Below are 16557 nucleotides of genomic sequence, written 5' to 3'. Positions count from 1 at the left end.
TTCTGGCTAGCAGTTTTATTTTCTAACTATTTGTTATAGGACTTCAATGCCACAAGTTTGAAAAAATTTTAATTTTTTTTTGGATTTTTTTTAGTATTGGTTCGTCTTGTAATCTTATTACCATATCTTGAGATTGATAACTCCCATTGGTTTAGACAAGACGTTCAGTGGAGCAAGGATAAAGCTTTCAGAGAAAAATTTATGGTTTAAATGGCTTCGACACATTTTTCTCGCACTTGTCTTCTGAATTTTTGGTTTTTGCCTGTATTCAATGTTGTTTCGGTAAGTTTTCTTGTCCTTCAATTGAGACATATTTTCCACCTGAGCGTATTTACTGGCTTTCATTGAAAGTTATTGAATTTAATGGCTGCCTAAACTTTAAAAATAATTTTTCGTATTTTTTTAAATAAAGCAATCTTACACTTACTTTCGCTTTTCGTGAACTCAAGTCAGTGTAAGTAATGACTCGATCTCTTTCAATTCTACTCCAATAAAGTTAATATAGATAGAGGCTTTGTCTTGTAACTAATGGTGTTAATGCCTTCGGTGCACAAGTTTACATATTTTTTTTTTTAAAATTTTTGGATATTGTTTTTCGTATTCTTGGTTCTTTTCGGAATTTTAACACGTTATCCACTTATTGATAGCCGCATTGGCTCAGAAATTACGCCCAATAGATCATATATAAAGTTTTCAGAGAAAAACTTATGGTTCAAATAGCTTTAACTCTTGTAACTTTTGTATTTTGCCTATATTTTTTTGTTGTTTTCATAGTCAATGACTTATTGTAAAGTCTTATTGATAATTTATGGATGACAAACATCCGTGTGGTATCCACAGCTCATAACTTAGGGTGTTTGTTAGCTTCCGTTGAGAGCTGTTGAGTTTAATGGCGTTGATACTAAGGGTTTTCTCAAAAATTTTGTGGTTTAAATGTATTTTTTCATGTTTGATGATTTATTGGAATCAACTTGTTAAAAAGAAGAATCTCGTTGCTGTGAAAATTTTTTTGAAAGTAGAAAAAGTTTTCATAGAAGATTTCTATCTAAGGGCTTCGTCACTTTCTCACTCAATTTTTTTATTTTGCCATTTTTGCTTCTTTTTTTCTTTTTGGTAGCCGTAAAAAGCTCACCGGTCCCATAAGCTTGTAATTGAAGATTAGATGAAAAATTTTAGCCAAAGCAGTTAGTTGTTTACAAGTAGATTTAGAGATTATGATATTGTACATTTTGAAATTTTTTAATGATTTTGCAGTTTTTTCAGTTTTTGTTGTTCTTTTCGTAACTTGTAACTTATTCTCATCATTGAAAGGTACCATAGAATTCCCTGTAATTAAAAAAAACATCTTTAATGATATTATGACATAACTGACGTTTTGTTTGTTGGATGATAGGAGATTTCATAAAATAAGATTGGTGTCTTTTTGTTTCTTTTTTTCGTCTTCTCCAGCACAATATCGTAATAACAGATCCCAATGACTTTCAAATGTGGGCCAATAAAAAATATTTATTCACTAAGTATACTTTCAGCTGGATAAGTTTAATTAAAATTGAAATAAAAACACATAAAATTCAAATAATTTCTAATGATTTTAATGGCTTCTCTAGATTGTGTTTTCGCAATGTTTGTAAATTGTTGTTCGTATACTTTTTGAGTTTTTCTGCATCTTTAGTCCTTTTCTATGGCTTAGTCTAACCAGAGATAGGTCCTGTTTGTTTCATTGTGACTGTTTAGTAAATTTATTGAGAATTATTTCGTTAATCACTAATTATTTTTAAGACTTATGGAATTACTTGGTTCAAAAAATTTTGATTGATTTCTGAATTTCGCCTCATTATTTCTTCTTATTGTCAACTTTTTACCAAGTCTCATTAAGGAAAAATCCCATCTGATGTGTAGTTAGGAAAAAAACGAATGTGTGTAGTTAGGGTTTTGTCTGATTGTAATTTGACGTTATTACTAGGTGCTTTTAAATTAAGATATTGAGTTTTTGCGGTGAAATTTTTTGTTGTTTTTTTTTCTCGTAGTTGTTTTTAATGACAGATCGTGTTGTAATGAGGCATGGCATTATTTAGTTCTATTATTAGTTCGGCTGTGTAACGATTTTTTTAAACTCAAACATCAATTTTCGATTATCTCTTTGTCTAAAATGTTAGTCAAAAGACAGTTAAGTCAATAATGTAGATCAGCGCAGGTTGGAACATCATGTGCAAACGCTCATTAACGAGCCTCCTTGTTAAACTAACGTTTCGCATGCAAAACATATATCTCATATCATTTGCTCTATTTCATTCTAATTCTACTTGTTTGAGCATGTACTGTAGTATACCCGTCTCGTATGGGTAAATTGTTAAATGAATTCGTGCAGCATAAAACTGAAATTTAGCCTCAAAGGCTTTGGCAGCAATTTTTTCTCTTCGCAGGTGAGAGTTGGTGGCCATGTATAGTACGTATATTGTACCCAATAATCGAGTATACCGAATATTATGCAATTTCATTCATTAGTTTGTACGATATTTTTGAGCAACCTTCAGCTTGTGAGAACGCATTATGTAATACACATCTTTCGACATTCTTGTTGCTTGAAAGTTCTCTATGCATTTATACTCTTGTTAATCTACGTGAAGACTAGATGGTAATTTATCACTGTCCTTTCCCCCTGTTTGCCTATTAGAAAATTCTGATGGGATACCTCTATAACTTCGTATACATGTGTACCCGATCCTCGTGTCTAAGGTACTATTGGATTCATTCACCGTAGTTCTTTTGACACCTGAAATTGAACTCTTTGATTTAAATGGTCATCATGATTGCTTTGAGAAAACTGCTTGTTTCAAAATTTCAGAAAAAAGTTTTGTTAAATGTTTTCTTTAGATTCAAAGTCCAATTTTTCGTTAAACGTTCTTGATATGACGCACATTGTTGTTAATCAGTTGCATCTTTCGGATAAATTTTGTTTCTGTTAAATTGCGAACGTACATTATATTTTGTATGAGATTTCAGAGATTTTTTTCTTTTACGGGCTACCAGATCGTTAAACGTACTCAGATAATCCTTCAGAAAATTTATCAGACATTTCATTATTTGCTACAAATAAAGTTTGTAGTATTTCTGGATAATTGTTAACAGACTCTGACCACTTTTAATTCCCAAAAATTACTTTTGAAAAGAAGGCTTCAATTTTTTCTCAATTGAGAATTTTTTCTATACGAGGCCAAAAGGCGCTATCAGTGAGTGCAGGTACCGTTATACCCAATATGCCAATATACCCAATGCCAAAATACCCAATGCCAATATACCCAATCGTAATAATAACAATAATCACTTTGATGCTAACTTTGATAAAGAATGCTCAGCTTAAGGCGAATTGGTATGGCCTAATTGTGCTTTAAAGAAATGACGTCAACTTTTAGAACGCTTGCACAGAAAAACTTAAAAGAGAACAAACAATTTTGACAATTGAAATGACGCTTTTAGGTTAAACCGCCTTTTAGGTCAAACCGCCTTTTAGGTCAAATCGCCTTTTAGGTCAAATCGCTTTTTAGGTTAAATTTGTTTAAATTTAACACATAAAAGATAACAAAAAATATCACTGCAAACAGCAAAGTGGAATTGGCGCAGCGGTATATGCATGCAACAAAAAACACGGCGGAGGTTTGAATTCAAGCGATTAAAAAATTTTCACGAAAAATTAAAAGTTGACTTAATAAAGAGATTGGAAACTAAAAAATTGGGAATAAGGCGGAAAACCTGCCGATACCAGCTATGGGCGGTGTTGGGTGTGGATGGGGAGTGAAATGTAGAAAAGTACCCCACACAGAAATTCTACTGTCAAATTATCAGCTCTCTAGCTCTTCTAGTTTTTGAGTAAAATTTTTTTAAAAAAATTTTATTCAAGAACAACACCAAACGCACAAATAACAACTATACAAGCACAGGAATGTGTATAATATGGGACAATATCGTCAGTTTTAAAGTTTTTTGTAAAGTTTTTGACGTTTTCATTCAGAACTCTGTACTTCTTTCGGCTCTTGTTCTCCTTTCCGCTTAAGGCTTTGATAATGTTCTCCTTTCCGCTTAAGGCTTTGATAATGTTGAAAAATCCAAATGCAGGGATGGTTGCCTTGAAAAGGGATGTAACCCCCAAATGCCAGCCTTCAACTGCATTTGTTGTTCTTGCTAAGCCTTCAGCTTCATCTTTGTTGTGGTTCCAGAGTGGCAAAGGGTATTGAGGTTCTCTATTGATCCGGCCAATTTTTTTCGCCTCGGATATACGTCGTCTCAAAGTAAGAAGTTAGGTCGTCTATCATCTGCAAATACTCTGTGTCTAATTTAGCAATTTCACAGACATTTTGTATTTCCCCAATTACAAGATCGAAAGAGGCCGATACCATTGGCTCAGGGACGAAACTGAGTGCAGTAATCATTCTCAAAGTCAAAGCTAGTCCCGGGTTGTTTTCATATATCTTTTTCACACCGAGTTCGCATATCTTCCTGTTAAAACTTTGACACAATTGAAAATAGCAGCCTCTTATCTCACTTGCTGGATTTTGTTCTGAGAAGATATTGATTGCCGCTTTTTCAAAATCCAGGAGAATTTTTTCCTGCCAAACACCACCAGTAAGTTGATTCAAGCCAACAAGAAGCTTCCGATAGAAGTTCTCTCTTTTGTTGCTAAGTAGAGCATAAATTCAAGGTGGATAAAATCCTCCGATCTGAATATGAATGGTGTATAACTGGTAAAACTGAATGGGAGATACTTTGAAAGTTCCGTCACAGAGCCAAAGCGCATTGTTTGTTTTCAAGGATTTTAGATTTTCTTGTGTTCCAAAAATCAGCATTCTCTCGTTGTCAGTTGTTCCCGTGTCGTGAAGGCCGAAGTCTTTAAACTTGGTGGGGACTTCGAACTGTCTGTCTGTAATTGGCGGCTCCTGTAAGTTCTCGGATGCTTTTTGGCGGTTTAGTGTCCGATTTATAGGAGATCTGGTTGGCAAAGACAGCTGCGTTGCAATATCGGACCCGATTGGTAAAAGACTGCTGGCAATTATCATGTTATTTACTGTGTTCTGTTCCGTTCTCGCTGTCTCCTTCATTTGACCAATGATCTGTTTCGCTTGTATATGTCCCGGAACAATTTCGTGGTTGTGCTCGTTTTTCTTGGATAGTAATTGTTTTCCAGTGGTAATGGCCGTAACTTTACATTTATAAGAGCTCCATTTTGAGCATTTCCAATGCGTAGCAGTTTTTGTTTCTAACTTGTTTTGAAACTCATGTCCATCAAGGATTAAAGTTAATCGGTTCTGTTGGGACGTACTCCAAGTTATTTCGCTCATGTTTAGCGTCTATATTTGGCCAAGTTTAAATACTAGAATAACGCGTCAAGGTTCTTTGAACAATTCAGTTTCTGTGACAATTTTGCGTCTTGTTTACTTAAATTGCGTCTAATTAGTTAATTTGAATTTAATGGTAGACTGGTACTCTATTTGTGAGATTATACCTTAATTTCAAGATTATAACTATTAAGTTATAAACAGGGTAGTTTGGCATTGGGTATAATTTAATTGGGTATAATGGCATTGGGTAATTTGGCATTGGGTATTTTGGCATTGGGTATTTTGGAATTGGGTATTATGGCATTGGGTATTATGGTATTGGGTATATTGTCCTTACACTGTTTTGCTGAATTGCTTCATTGCTGAATTTGAATGACCTGTCACTAATGGCACACAAGCTAATTTTAGTTAAATTTAATTCTCGAATCAGTGTTTACTTCTAGACCTTAATATTTGTTAGTGGTAACAATTTCCAATGTTGTTTTAGTTCTTACTTCCTCAAAACCCAACAAAATGCTTAGGGGAGCTTCGCTTTTAATTGCCTCAGACTTAATTCAGTTACCAGTTCTCTTAAGAGCCATGATACAAATACGCTTAATCTTCAATTGTTTTGTTTTCAATCTGCAATTAGTCCGAAGTATAAAATTTTTGGAAACTACTTGTCATTGCCTTATTTAATTAAATCGCTAATTCCTTAAACTATAGTTCGTGCCGAATTTATTGTTTTTTTTACAATCGCTGATACGTTAAGCCATTCCCCAATTTCTGTTCAAGGCCCAAGATCTCATCTCGAATTCTTTGTCACGCGATGTTCTCTTTGCCAACATTAAATTTACTGTGCAGACATTGCAAAATCTGAATTCTGACATCGCCAGACTGCCATATGATAATTGGGAATTTTTGGGAATTCTTTACGATAAAAAGTTCTCCAATCACAATCGCATCAAGGACTCAAATTTTGCTTGTGCAATAGTAATACAGTTGTTCATACAGTTCTTGCAAAATTCTCGCTAGCCTTTTTCTAGCTTAAACATACCAATACTAATATTTTGCAATCTTATTTGTACGATATTGGAGCAAAAAAAAACCATCTATTTACAAAAATTTCGATAGATGACCAATGTTTTTGCGAGATTCTTAAAGAGGTCTTTTTTGAAAAAAGTAAATTGAAAATATTCATCTAAATCTCCACAATGAATCTCTAAAATCAACGCGTTTTCTGTTTTCAGTGTACTCTGTGTTCTTCAAGTCTCTGAGCTACAATAAAGAGAGCAGAGTCCTCGAGATAGTTCAACCAACATACACTGATGTGACAAAAATCAGTACCACAACATTAGTTGACAAACCTGAACTCATTGTGCTACAAGTTAACACTTCCTCGGGTACGGGTGATAGACACGAGGTATTCCTAAACACTACAGACGTGGTTCCATTAGAGGTAATTTTTTCAATATTCACAGTTAGGACAGCCCAACTGAGCTAATTCCCGAATGTCTAAACTGAGAAATCAAGATTGAGAGTTGAGGTAGCGTTCTTACAAAAATAGTGAAAATTTTTACAACAGTCACAAACAATTTCATTTACACTGAAAGACCTCAAACATTCCTTGAAATCTTTCTTGTTATATAAAAAAGATAATTGTTTCAATCCCACGTGTTTTTCTTCAGTCAGCTTTGACCGATCGATACAGATTTGAAAATTTGAAAACATTAGCTTTTTAATTTCACACTGTACGCTGGCCGGAAGAAAAAGATGGCCCAGATGTCTGTGGTTTTGTGGTGATGTTCGTATTTTTCGTAGAGTTATCGAGGTTTGTGAACATTCAAATTTTCACACTGATTTTAAATATTTTTTGTTAACTTCTGCCCATTTTTTTCCATTTCCAATAATTCCATGTTTGCATAACCATGAGGCAACATGGAGACCTTTTTTTGCCTCATGGTAGTTTTCCAGAATAAAAAGGATCGGATTTGGATGAAGTCTTTGGATTTAGATTTCTCGTTTCTTAGAGCCATTTTTGTTTTTAAGTTTGCGGCCATTTGACTTCTGTTTTGGGCTTTTATACGAAAGTTTCTGATAAAGTACACTTAATTCGATGCATATTTGTGTTACGCTGAATATGTGCTGGTCTCTAAAGTCATATGTGGTCAGCTAATGGCACTGCTGACATTAACACTAAAAAATTTCATTAAAACTTTACCAATTCTTTTTTGTTCTTTATGTTGTTTTACTAAGACCTAATACACACAGGTCTCACTGAGCCCCTAAATAGGTCCGATTGAAACAAATTAAAGATAAAGGTTTATAGTTTAAGGTACTTATATTGTATTGCTAATAAGTCTCATTACTTAGACGTCTTGACCTTTTTGACGTTCTAAGCAGACTAAAAAATCTACGGAGTGTCTCTTCTTTTTAATTGAGTGTTCTGATTACTATGAAACCTTTTAAAATAGTAAATTTTTGGAAATTCTTTTATCTTTTCTTTTTCTGCAGTTGTGTCAAAGTGTAAGCAAAGAAAGATCTTATTGATTTCAAATAAAAAAATGATTATTTTTTGCCGAAAATCATGCACTGCTTGTCGTTTGCTCTTGATCATAGCTAAAGTTTTCAGAAATGATAAGTGAATTTTGAATACCTACGTTTTTTTTGTTTTTTTTTGTTTTCTTGGCTTTCAACTCAATTATTAAAGTCAGGTAAGGTCAATAATGAATCTTACCTGAACCTATAGGTCTAAACTTTGTTCCAATTGAGAGTTAATCATAGATATAAATGTGATAATTTTTAATTTCGTATAATTTTGCAGAGTTTTGTCTGTGTTCGGTTTTTCTTCACTCATTTGGTATTTTTGCTTGCCTTCTGTAATATTTTTGTTCAACTTGACTTATTAATTATTTTGAATTCTTACCATACAAATTGCCTGCCGATTGAAATACAATTGAAACTTCTGAACGTGTCAAAATGACATCAAATGGTTTAAAAAATATCAACAGAAATTGGAATAAAATTAGCCCTCAATATTAATTCGTCGACTTTCATATTCTTCACATTAATTGAGGTCCTATCTGTTTCTTATCCAATTGCGTGTTTTTTGAATAGCTTTAAACTTTGGAATTTTCTGTGAGGGTTAAATTAGTTTTCTAATAATAACATCAAAATTCGTAAAAATTTCAAAATTAGGAGTTCAAGATTTCTTTTTTTCTCTTTTTTTCCGCATATACGAAGTTATATGATTTCACAAAACTATTTGTACACCACCAATTGGTAAGCTCCATGAGCAAACCTGAGACCACTCTTCTCACAACTTACCTTCTGATCATCTATCTTTTTGAACGCTTTTTGAATCTGCAATCTCAATTTACAAAAATAATTGAGTTACAAAGTCTTCTTCCTCAGCAATAAAAGTAATCTTAACTATCAGAGTTTGATAAAAAAAATACGTGAGCCAGCTGAGTGACAATAGTGTTGCTTGAGAGATTTTTTAATTTAAACTCTAGTTTGAAAACCTGATAGATGTTGGTTTCTGATTGTCATTTTTGTTGTTTGGTAAAATAATCTACCTACTTAGAAAAACTGTCTGCTTAAATAATGTCAATTTACGTTTACTTCCATCGATATTTGGTCGCTTCGTCTCTTCTATTTTAGTGATAGAATAAAAATTGATCTTACTGGATCCAAACTTTTTGTAAACAATTCCGTCTTTTTTAAGAATAAAGCAGAATTTAATTACACAAGACAGACTGCTCAGTTTATTGAATATAACTTTTTTGTACAATTGGTGCACAAATATTTTTATTAGAACTGATCTGCAGTCAACAAATGCTTTTGGGAATTAAGTTAAAAAATTTTAACAGATTTTTGTTTAAAAAATTACTCCTCAAAATTGATTTTACGACATTTTCATTAGTTTCTTCAACAATAGATACTACTTACGTCATATTCAAACGTCTGTTTTTAATAGTTTCAATTTTTTTCATTTTCTACGATTTTGCATATTGTTTTCTAAATTGAACATCGAAATTTGTAAGAATTTGGAGTTACTAATATTTTTTTCAGTATATAGGCTTACATGATTTGATGAAAAATTCCAAGAACCAGCCTTTGATAGGCTCAAAGAGCGAACTGCTGATACTCACTCACAAATGAGCATCGGATTATCTCTCTTGGGTGATCTCGATTTGAATTCGATTTCTCAACTTTGATTGATAAGTGAGCGCAGATGTCATTTTTCCTACTCTTGCACTCGCATATCAACCTAATATCAGAGCGTAGAATCGAAGTGAAAAAAAATAAAATTCAGCTAACTGAGTAATAGTGTGATTTATGTTTGAGGGATTCTATATTTTTAACTTTAGTTCGAAAAAACGACAGATGTTGATTTCCAGATGTAATTTTTGTTGTTTTTTTAATTGAAATAATTTTCAGTTTATAAAATGTAAAGTTGCCTTAGGTTGATCTACTTTTGGCTGTCCCCTCTTTTCAATTGTTCATTTTAGCGAAATAGTAAAATTTTATCTCACTGGGTCCAACTCTTTATTGTATATATTTCTGTCTTTAGCTCAATACTAAAACAAAGTTAAATTCCACAAACAAACTGCTTAGTCTTGTAAATGCAATGTTTTGTCCTAATGGTGGACAAATGCTGTTATTGACTATTGCGGACAGCAATTTACTTTAATGGTTTAGAGATTAGCTGTTTTCATAAAATTTCTTCAAATTTTGTCAATGTTTGATCTTATTTTGTATTGTCACTAAGTCCCAAAACCAAAATATCTAAATGATTGTCGACTGATGATAAAACTGAATGACATTTCACTTCGGAGATTGTGTTCATGAGCGTTTTTGAAGCTTTTTGTTCTTGTGAAAGTGTTTTATAAATCTTTGGACTTTGACTTCAGATACTTTTTTTCTGTAGAACTGATACAAATTGAGTGGTTGAGAATCGCATCAATTTGAATAGTTGCCAAAAAAGATGAGCGACTGAATTTTTAAGACGGCTAGTCTTCTATGATTGGAAAAATGTGAATTACGAGTTAATCAATGTTTTTAAAATCAGTTTTGCTAGTTAACCATTTTTTTTCATATGTCCATATGTGGTTTTCCAAAAATTGGCGTTATTAATTGTTTTGGTTTCCGTGTCTCTTGTTTTGTTTGGTTGGGTGTTCGGTCTATTGAAGTAAAGATCATTGAACTCACTCTCAACCATTTTTTTGTATAGCCTGCTGTTTTTTTCAATAATCCGTCAAATTTTAAGTAAAATGTGAACTACTTTTTTCAAGACAGTATGGCTTTGTTTTTATCGGTAAACAACTGAGAGAATATTGCGAATGAGCGGAGAGAAAATTGTCGACCATCCCACTTGGGGTAATTTTGATGATTGTATAAAAAGTTGTTCTGCTCTGGCAGCAATTTTGTGTCAAAAGATATGGCGAAATAGTTTGAAGAAAGTTGAGCGTGATATTACAATAAGGATCAAAATATTTTTTAAAGAAGTGAGCAGATTGGTCAACAAGTAATTGAGGCGGAAATGGAATGCGATATGCGATATCTTGTTCAAAATGATCTTTAAGAAGATATTAAAACCTGTGAAGACTACAGTCATTAAGTTTTCCAGGAGTTTACATTTCAGATAATTATACGAAGTTTCTGCTAACACGAGCCGAACTGAACGACAATCAGTAAAAAATTGAAGAGTTTGTTTCCTGGTGTTTAAAAACATCAATCAATCAGGCTAAAAAACCGATTACTGCTAATTTTTGATAGATTAGATAACAGTCACGCAATTCAACACAGATTCAACCTCATTTTTTCCTGCCTTCTTACGCGTTACTTGCGCTTCTCTTGGAGGCGACAGTTCCTTTTCCTGAATATTTTCAGTACGTAATGAGAGGTACGCTTTTATGCGTATAAAAGTTACTGTGACTATTGCATAACTTGATATAAATTGCGTTGAAGGCGCAGTGGAAAGCGATTGTGAATTATACAACTGTTTGCCAATCAGACTGCAATCTTTCTAAGCAAAATGTGTTTTTTGTAAAGGCATGTAAAAAGTCTTCACAACTTTTTCTTAAAATCATAAAAGTTTGGAATTTTTTTTCTGTTTTTTTTTCAAAATATGGCAGTGACTAACTCTCACACTGGTATAAATCATAGTGATAAATTTAGGGATCGTGTATAAAAGTGATTTACAAAATTCATCTGAAAGTGATAAGAATGTGAGAGCGGTGTTTTGAAAAATTTTTCAAAATGATTTGAAGATTATTTGCTTGGTGTAAGCACTAAATAATAATTCTTAGCTTTTCTGTCCATATATAAGGTAGTGTATAGAATAAGTCAAGAAAAAAAACTTTGGTTATTTTACTATTATGTACCCGGGTCGAGGTTTGGCGGTGAATTTTCGTAAGAAATGCGGTGAAATGCGGTGAAAAAAAATAATTTTCACCGCGTATTTCTTACATTTTTTTGCGGTGAATGCGGTGAATCGCGGTGAATTATTTATTTTCACCGCGTTTTCAGTATTCTTACAAAAAAGAATGGTCCCCACACAGGATCGAACCCCTGGCCTCCTGCATACTTTCCACTGCTAAGTCCCCTGCGCCAACTGTCACTACCATCTTTAAAATTTCTTGTGAATCTATATCAGATTGAGTAAACTTTGGAATCATATGCGGTGAATTTTTGTAAGAAATGCGGTGAATTTTTGTAAGAAATGCGGTGAAATGTGGTGAATTATTTTTTTTCACCGCATTCACCGCTTTCACCGCATTTCTTACATTATTTTGCCACAAAAGTTGATGCGGTGAATTTTTGTAAGAAATGCGGTGAATTTTGCGGTGAATTTTTGTAAGAAATGCGGTGAAATGCGCTGAAATATTTATTTTCACCGCATTCACCGCAATCACCCCACTTCTTACAAAAATTCACCGCATTCACCGCATTTCTTACGTAAATTTACCCAAAAACCTCGACCCGGGTATGAATTATATATGAGAACAAGTTTTTTCGCTGGCTTCAGCTGCTATGCAATTTAATAACTCATTTAATTAAAAAACATTTTTAAAAATTGAGATATTGCTATTAGAAATGTAGAGATATTGCAACCTCATTTGATGATCCATAGAAGCAAACTATGCGTATTTTGTCAAAGTAGTCAGCTGTAATTTATAGTGGTAGTTCGAAAATAGAACGGCCGTAGAAAATGTAGCTCGAAGGAAGGCACTGGCGTTATCTAACCAATTTTGTTTTACAAATTTAGTATTGTTTTGCAAAAATTGGCAAAGACGACATTAATAAGCTAAAATCTTTAATTATTTGTATAATTGTTACTATGTTTCAATGGGGCGAAGTTAAAGTTATCACTGAAATCATCTGGTTGCCAATATTGATCTGAAATAAAGTTGCTCGGTTCCGGCAAGTTAGGGTCGAACGATTTCCTGATGCCTGGGGAGGCGTGACATTGGGGAAGCGTTCAAAGTTTCAGCAAGTTTGAATTCAACAACATCTTCCGTGTTTCAGGTGCAAAAAACTTTTTCACTAACCCAAGAGTTCATATTTGCCAACTTGAAGCCTGGAGGATACTACCTGTTCACCATCACTGCATTCAGCAAGGGAGAAATGCCAATGACACGCCAGTATACTGTGAATGAAATCACGTACCCTGACAAGCCCCTGCAGTACCCCACATCTCCTACAGCCGATACCACTTCAATCACCCTTGACTTTTATGTTGCTGGGGTGAAGCATGGATGGCTCATAGGGTAAAAAATAGCAGCAAATGACCTTCCTCTACCCGGGTCGAGCAAAAATCTGAAAAATATGTAAGATAAGCTGGTAAAAAATTGTTTTTTTTTCACCGCTAGTTTTGTTCATAATTCATAAATTTGCGGTGAAATGTGGTGAATGTAAGAGTAAGCGGTAAACTTACAAAAATTCACCACATTTCAGCGCTTGCTACAAGTTACCGCCATTGCATGGATTTGAACCTCTCACCTTCCACATGTCAGTCACTTCTTCTTCCACTGCTCAAATTCTCTCTAAAATCTAGGATATTTGTTTTGAATTTAAATCAAATTCACTGTACTTCTGGTAAAAAATACCCGTTGAACTTTTGCTAGATTAGCGGTGGAATTACAAGTGTTAGCGGTGAAATGTGGTGGTTGTTTTGTAAGTTCACCGCTTTCTGTTGTGGTGAAATTACATAAATTCGCCGCTTAAAAAAGTTTTCAAAAGATGTATGATTAATCGTGGGTAAATTTTCCGTGCATTTCTAAATAAATGTATCATAACTTCGTTGAACAAAAGACGATTCGAAGCGTTTACTAAGCGGTGAATTTATGTTATTTCACAACTAAGTTAAGCGGTGAATTTATGAAATTTCACCGCATTCACCGCTTATCTTACATAATTTGGACACTTTTTTCAGAGCGGTGAATTTATCTAATTTCACCAATAAACTCAACGGTGAAATTTTTTAATTTCATCGCTACCATGCCATAAAGGTTTTTTTTCACCGCATTCACCGCCTTATTTATGTAATTTCACAGCATTCACCGATTATCTTAGAAAATTTTCCGCATTCACTGCTTGTCTTACATACTTTTGCGTTGAATGGCGGTGACACCTCGACCCGGGTAGCGCACTCAGGGATTACATTGCCTGATATAAGAACTTGCGAGTTTTAGGCTAACGACAATTGAATCTTTCACGCAATTAAGTAGAATAAAAAGAAAAAAAAACTGTGTGCTCATAAGAGAACTATCAACCAATGTAGATCATTAGGTAAAAAAAACGTAGTTTTTCAAAAAAAAAGTAGTTGTCTGTTTAACCTCCATTTAACAAAAACAAACCTAGTGCCCTAAAACGGATACAGTCACCCAGTTCAACTTAATAGTTCAAGAGAAAGAAGAATATAACCCTTGGCATCGCATGAATTATGTTTTTTTGCCTTTCCGCGGGAGGTAAAACTAGTTTATAACCATTTTTTTGTGTCGGCAAATGGCACCGAAGTTCAAAACAGCTTTGATACAATATACGCTATTAACTTGATAACTTTATTGTTACAAGGAACATTAAGTATCCGTAAGGTTGCGTTCTGCCAGGTCTGACACCGGCAGCTGTTCGCCCACCTGCGACTTACCAAGCTGGAAAAGCAGTCACACAATAACCTCTATCATTTCTGGAAGTCTGGTCTCTATATCGATCCAAGCGTACGTTGACTACTCTGATTTTGCGAGACGATCTGGATTGCCTTTGGAAATTGAAGTGGTAACACCACCAGCCAAACCCACCCAAAAGACTGGCTCGCCAACGTTCACCACAACAAGCATCACGCCCATGTTCAAAGCTACAGGAATTTATCATGGTTGGCTTATTAGGTAGGGCGACATCTTTATCGAAAAAAAATCTTTTTCTTACAATTTTTATTTGTTAAACAATATGGATTGCAAAACTTCAGCATATACCATGCTGAGATCCCAAACAGACTTCAATATCGAAGATTCACATCGAAGATGAGGTCATCAGGCGGCGTCGTGCCATCAAAATTACATAGTCTGGATACACAGAAAAACGCACAAATGTTGGGAACCTCAGCCTGGAATAAGTTTTACGATGGCTTGAAATAGGCGAAGCACAGAAGACAAACAAAACAACAAATTTTCGCTCACTGCATAAAATTTTGAACATAAAATTTAGAACTGATCGCTCTAAGAAGGCAAAGAAACTTTTATAACATAAGTTATAACTTATATAACTTATAAGATATTATAAGATTTGCAATGGTCAATGACTAGGGCTTTGACAACCTTCAAGCCAACTTTTATGCAAAGGTATACACTTTTAACTTCATAAATAATTATCAAATGAAAAAGTCTCTAAGCTTTCAGGACCAGAAATGCTACGAGATTCCCCGTTTTAGAAGCTCGCACGGAAGCTGTTCCACAACATGTGAAATTTCACCATCTTTCGATCAAAAGACAGTTGATCAAATAAGCTCCGGTGAACTTGTGACCTTGGCAGTTCGGACTTTCGTAGACTACATTGGTCATCCTAGGAGCGTAAGTGAAGCATTAGAGGTCAAAGAGATTACAACTCCTGCCATGCCTATTCAGAAGTCAGGCTTCCCCGTTGTGACTACAACGAGCGTTTCTGCAGACGTTACTGTGTCTGGAACCGTTCATGGAGGGTTTTTGACGTTAGTTTATATTCTGCACTATTAGTACAAATCTAAGGCTCTGTCATCTTTAATGATAAGTAATGAAGCTATCATTTTTGAACGTTAACAGATATATTAATACAAAAAAGATCACATGTCCGATTTCAAACTGTTGCAACAGGTCGTCATCTGGTAGCTGTTCTTCAACTTGTTCCCTGTCCTCTTCGATCAGACAGAAGGCAGTCACAGGAATAGTGCCCGGCACCAAAGTCACCACTTCTCTCTTCTATTACGTCACCTACAGTGGATTTACAAGGAGAAACGGACAAGCTTTGGAGGTAAATTGTTGGCAGATGAAGAGAGAATAGCGTTATGTAAACTCTGTATTAAATATCTTGGAACAGCTTGAAAACAAGCTCTACTTGTTCAACGTATACTTAGCCATAGAGATGATGCCTTGAGGAATGAGAAAGGGCACGAAAATGTAAGAGATGCCCGAGTTTGAGAGCCTAAGACTAGTTAGTACAATGGTGTTCAAACTAGGCTTGCAAGTAAGAGATAGTTCAAAACCAGTACTTGTACATTTTTACAGTAGTTGCGACTGCTTATACCCCTAACATTGCTAGATTTTTTTTACTTCAGTCTCGGGAAACAATTAAACTTTTAAATTAAATTCTGACTTTCGAAGGGTAGAGTTTTCGAATTTTGGGCTCCTTCGTGAACAAAGTGGCATATATCGTTACCCTTGCCGCTTAAATAGGAAAGTGTCGCTAACTCTGGGGAGTATAGTCAAATTTCTGTCTATTTTGTTAGCAACTGTCACAAATAAGGTTATTAAAATCTTCATTAAGTGTACTTAACTTATAAGAAGAAATGGGGGTAATTTATTGGCTATAAAGCTTTAAAATTGTAATAATATCTTTTTTTAACACGCTCTCTTGCGCCACTTAAAACAGGCTGATAGCCTTTCTGTGTGGGTCACTGTATCAAGTAGCCTTGTAGATGGCAATCATCATCATATACATCATAGACGAATTTAATATTATTTTTTTTAAAAATACGTAACAGTTGCTT

At 34.3% G+C, this 16557-nt stretch overlaps 1 protein-coding gene across 1 annotated transcript in view; it reads left to right on the top strand.

Annotated features, from left to right (window-relative positions):
- The window catches only part of LOC142341291 (uncharacterized), a 151955-nt gene that overhangs the window by 45300 nt on the left and 90098 nt on the right, over positions 1-16557 (top strand). Inside the window, exons 7-11 of the mRNA XM_075392210.1 lie at positions 6563-6771; positions 12846-13087; positions 14429-14704; positions 15247-15522; positions 15665-15821. Coding sequence (XP_075248325.1) covers positions 6563-6771; positions 12846-13087; positions 14429-14704; positions 15247-15522; positions 15665-15821 — 1160 coding nt within the window. The remainder of the gene's footprint in view (positions 1-6562; positions 6772-12845; positions 13088-14428; positions 14705-15246; positions 15523-15664; positions 15822-16557) is intronic.

This window comes from Convolutriloba macropyga, chromosome 6 (assembly GCF_964194025.1).
Source record: "Convolutriloba macropyga chromosome 6, txConMacr16.3, whole genome shotgun sequence".
NCBI lineage: Eukaryota > Metazoa > Xenacoelomorpha > Acoela > Convolutidae > Convolutriloba > Convolutriloba macropyga.
This window is presented reverse-complemented; position numbering and strand designations above follow the sequence as displayed.